Below are 5,268 nucleotides of genomic sequence, written 5' to 3'. Positions count from 1 at the left end.
AACTGAGAGGCTGTAAGTTGACTGACACAGAAACACATTCATTGTTTACTCATATCATAAATCCACACATAAAAGTAATTGACTTTTGTCGTGCTAAATTGAGTTTAGGTCAGCTCAAAATGTTGTCTGAATTCCTTCCTCTAGCATCCAACATGCAGGAACTGGATTTGTCACGCAATACAATTTGGATAGCTATAGAGCCTCTTTTACAGCAGTGTACTAGGATATTTAAATTGCGTTTATCCTCCTCTCAGTTGGAGGAGGAAAACATGAAGTTGTTGATTGAATTCCTTCCCAAGGCATCTAACCTGCAGGAGCTGGATTTGTCACATAATTCTATTGGGATGGCCATGGAACATCTTGCGCGGCAACTACAGTATTGCAAGATTAGTACGCTGAATTTAACAGATACAGAATTGAAAGAAAGTCACTTTAAAATATTGGCTAAATTCCTTCCAAAGGCATCTAGCCTTAGGGAGTTGAATTTGTCAATGAATGAGGTTGGGATGGCCATAGATCCTCTTGCACAGCAACTACAGTATTGTAAAATAGAGAGGCTGACTTTATCAGATACTAAATTAAAGGAAGATCACATCAAAATATTAAGTGAATTCCTTCCCAAAGCATCCAACCTGCATGAGTTGAATTTGTCAAATAATTGTGTAGGCATGGCATTGGTACCTCTTGCACATCAGCTACAGTGCTGTACCAAGGTGGTCCATTTGAACTTGTATTTTACAGACATTGAAGACCGTGGCATCATTGAACTTTCTAAAAGTTTCATTTCCATACCTAATCTGACAGTTCTTAATCTTGGTTGGAACGAAATTGGGAACACTGGCACTGATGCTGTGTTCAGACACATTAATCATTTGACCAAACTTGAGTACTTGGAAATGGATGTCAGACTTGACATGAAGTGCAGTGCTCTGGTCAAGGTTTGTTGTGCTGCAGTCGGCAAGGATATAGGGTGGAAAAGGATTAGAATGGACCACAAAGAGTGTCAATTAATCCAGGGTGCAGCAAGTAAATATCTTTATACAGTAATGTTTCTTGTTTGAAAAATATCAATATGTCACACTCTTAGTTTATTGACATTGATCAAGTTGTGGCAGAATTGCGGAAAAATCACTGGTTTGGTTAGAAGAAAATCATAACTTGCCACTAAATATGGAAGAGTATGGACTTGCTGGGGTATTATATTTATTTACTGTCTACTGCTGATAGCATATTTATTTACTGTCTATTGCTGATAGCATTGTATTTATTTGCTGTCTACTGCTGACAGCATTGTATTTATTTGCCATCTACTGCTGATAGCATTATATTTGCTGTCTATGCAAGCATTATATTGACCACCATTATAGGACCAGTGAAGAATGGTAACATCTTTAGATTTCCCCTTCTTCCCTTGATGCATTATAGAATTTGGTAAACGAACCATGAAAGTTCAATGTCCTTCTCAGGAGACTTTTCATAGAGAGCAACACCATTACACATAGTCCACAGCACAGGATGCACAGTGATCATAGGCGGCAGAAGCAGATGGATGGGGGACACATCCCCCTACATTTTTGGAAGAGGGGACGTCCCCCCTAAATATCACAACAGCAGAAAAAATAATGCAATAGTTGCCCTGTATATTTGCCTTTTAAGTATGAAAAACACCGTTATTTGAGCCCAAATTGGGTAAAATTTCAAATATTTGCACACTTCACACACACAGGCCCACAAAATATCAAAACATGTCTCATTTGTGGCTAAATTGGTCTGAAATAAAGCATTTTTATGCACTTTTGAGCATGCAAAAATGTCCGAGCAAACCCAAAACTAAATGTTAATGCTTCCGCCACCACTGACAGAGATTTTCTGTAAAACAGTGATTTTCCTCAGTGCTATGTGAATAAAATATCATAGGTGATTGACAATTAAGTTTATTGTTGAGGGCATTGCATTTATTTGCTGCAGTCTACCATATCTACTGTGGATAACATTGCATTTTACCATCTTCTGTTTGGTAGCATCACGTTTAATTACTGTCTACTGCTGATAGCGCTGTTTATTTTTCATCTACTGCTGATGACATTGTACTTATTTGCTGTCTACTGCTCAGTGGTGGCTGGTCCATTAGGGCACTTGGGGCTGTGACCCTGTGGCCTTATCCCATCAAAAAATAAAATTTAAGTAGTTGTAATAATGTTCCATACATCACCTGTTTTATTTCATAAATAACAGTATGTTTACACATCACACCACACTTCACAATGCATTAAAACCATCTGTAGCAGTGATTTTCTATTCAATAAGGCAACTGTAGCTGTTTTAAAATATGGCAACTCCAAACAGGGCATGCCCCAAATGTACTTTATTTATACCATTAAAATAGCCTCATGCTCACTGCAAATGTGCTTAGAAGCTAGGGTCTCATTGAAAACCACTGCGCCTCTGAAGGTACACACTGGGCTGACCTTTGACTGCCCACTTACCATATAAGGTAAATGACTTAATGTCTCAAACTTGTGCTGCTTGTCACCAGTGCTCATTGATACTTTTGTACACAAAAAACAGATGAGCTGATAGACTTTAACTAAATCTTTCCTGCAAAGTGCATATTGTTATACACATGCATGTGGTTTAGGGGCAGAATAAGTAAAAATTTAAGACTGGTGCAAGTCCATGCAAAGTTTTAGTTTATGCTGAGGTTTATGATTGAATACTTTAGAATTGAAGGTTGTATACAGGGTTTGTCATATTCATCATATATAAGAAGCTGCATGAGTAAATAAAATCATGTGCATTGATCTTCCTTTTGTTGATAAATATGAATAAAATTTAAATAGCCAAGAAGTATCCAAGCTTTAAGAGTTTGATCATTATTTTTATGATCTATTGTTTTATATTCACTTCTAACTGAGCATTCAACAAATATAGTGAATTAACCTAAAAAGTATGCACCAAATCGCACCATTTGACTGTCATTTTCGAAAAAATTTCCAAAGCTCAGGGGGGCACATCCCCCCTCAGACACCCCCCTGCTCGCGCAAGCGCGTCGCTGAGCGCTTGCGCGCCTATTTTGCCCCACCAAAAAAATTACCCACCAGCCGCCACTGCAGTACTGCTGATGATATTTCATTTGTTGTCTACCACTGATAGCACATCCTGCCCACTGTTGATAACACTATTATTTGATGTCTACTGCTATACTCTGATTTAGGGGTTAATTCATATATTTTCATGACTAAACATTGTTTATGCCCTTGGGCTTTTACTTGCTCATTCCATTGTGTTTGGACGCACGCGAACATCGCGTACATCACTCGCACTTTGCGTAAACAGCTCAAGGGCAGAGGCGCGTAATATCCTACTCACTAGCGTTTATCAGTTCTCTTGCGGCTTGTTTATGACCGGATAGCAGGTCGACCAATCACGCAAGCTGTTATATAGTGCGTATGTATGAACCTTGTAATAGGCAGGACTCATAACATCATGGATTGATATAGAATGGCGATACACTGCTGGGCGAGCGCTTACGCTGAACTGCGTTTTGCGTGAATGATGTGTGTTTTTGTGAATTTACGTAAATTGGAACTTTATTGAATTGCGCACTAACAAAAACCGAATAATTCCTGCCTATTAAGAGCTGATCATAGTATAATAGCATTGTATTTATTTATTGTCTGCTGCTGATAAACTTTTATTTATTTACTGTCTATTGCTGGTAGCATGTATCAGAATGATGGTTGTAGATCCTTACTTCAGGTTGAACGTATCCCACTCGATAGAATGAGTGGGATATACGTCAACTCGATACTCTACTAAATCATAATGAGTAGCATAGTTACAGAAGAGAAGGATAGGAAGCAGGAGGAAGAAAAGATCAAACAAGCACTCAGGCACTGCGGTTACCTGGGTTGGACTTTCAAACTAATTAAAGAAAAAATGATGAAAAAACAGAGCAAGAGTAACACCAAGAAAGACAGTAAAAATCAGACCAAGGGACTTGTTGTGATCCCGTACGTAAAGGGACTCGCAGAGAAAGCCAACAGAATCTTCCGGAAACACGGTATAGCTACAGCTATGAAACCGAAACCACCCTCCGTAAAATGCTTGTACATCCTAAAGATAAAATTGATCCTCTCAGCACCACCGCTTGTGTATATGAGATACCATGCAATCTGTAAACATTCCTATTTCGGTGAAACAGGCCACAAATTTGAAACAAGACTTATGCGGTCCAGCAAAATTATATCATCAATTGGGACAATGCTAAAATTCTTTGTAAGGAGGATGATGCCAACACTAGAAGAATAAAAAAATCTATTTGGATCAGGAGACAAAGTCCTAACGTCATGAACAGAGACGAGGGGGGCCCACTTCCTTAGTCATGCGTATGATCCTCTCCTGGCTGATAAAACACCCTACAACCATCATTCTGATGATGCCTACCGACCATGATAGGCAAAACCGTCAATAGTGAGTTAAATTTTTGGTCTTGTTCCAATGAAATCTTTCATACTGCTGATGGCATTCAATTTTATTTACAGCAAATAATACAGTGCTATCAGCAGTAAACGGTTTACTGCTGATAGCATTGTATTATTTGCTGTCTACTGCTGATAGCATTGTATTTATTTACTGTCTACCGCTGATAGCATTGTATTCATTTGCTGTCTACTGCTGATAGCATTGTATTTATTTGCTGTCTTTTGCTGCTAGCATTGTATTTATTTGCTGTCTACTGCTGATAGCATTGTATTTATTTGCTGTCTACTGCTGATAGCATTCTATTTACTGTCTACTGCTGATAGCATTGTATTTATTTACTGTCCACTGATGATAGCATTGTATTTATTTGCTGTCTACTGCTGATAGCATTGTATTTATTTGCTGTCTACTGCTGATAGCATAGTATTATTTGCTGTCTACTGCTGATAGCATTGTATTTATTTGCTGTCTACTGCTGATAGCATTGTATTTATTTGCTGTCTACTGCTGATAGAATTGTATTAATTTGGGGTCCATATCAAATCCTTTTATTGAAAATGTCAACTTAAGTTATTTAGCAAAATGCATGTACAATGTATAGCTCATAACCTTGAATGAACGAGAGTCCAGTGCAGCTTACATGCAAGCTCATATTACACCAATCCACTAACAGCTACTAACCTATGTCTGCAGTCATCTGTTTCTGCATACAACGCATGCGCGTTGCGAATGCATGTGTTGGAGGCTAGTAGCTGCTAGTCACTGAAAATTCAGCGAGTAGCT

The 5,268-nt window shown here is 38.4% G+C and overlaps 1 protein-coding gene across 1 annotated transcript; it reads left to right on the top strand.

Annotated features, from left to right (window-relative positions):
* The first annotated feature begins 119 nt into the window (after positions 1-119).
* On the top strand, positions 120-1,061 carry LOC140137330 (leucine-rich repeat-containing protein 31-like). Its single transcript, XM_072158973.1, has one exon. The coding sequence runs from the start codon at positions 120-122 to the stop codon at positions 1,059-1,061; it is 942 nt and encodes a 313-aa protein (XP_072015074.1).
* Positions 1,062-5,268: the final 4,207 nt, after the last annotated feature.

This window comes from Amphiura filiformis, chromosome 17 (genome assembly GCF_039555335.1).
Source record: "Amphiura filiformis chromosome 17, Afil_fr2py, whole genome shotgun sequence".
Classification (NCBI taxonomy): Eukaryota; Metazoa; Echinodermata; class Ophiuroidea; order Amphilepidida; family Amphiuridae; genus Amphiura; species Amphiura filiformis.
This window is presented reverse-complemented; position numbering and strand designations above follow the sequence as displayed.

Coding starts and splice junctions, on each gene's coding strand:
- LOC140137330 (XM_072158973.1), top strand. CDS start 120: ATGTTGTCTGAATTCCTTCCTCTAGCATCCAACATGCAGGAACTGGAT.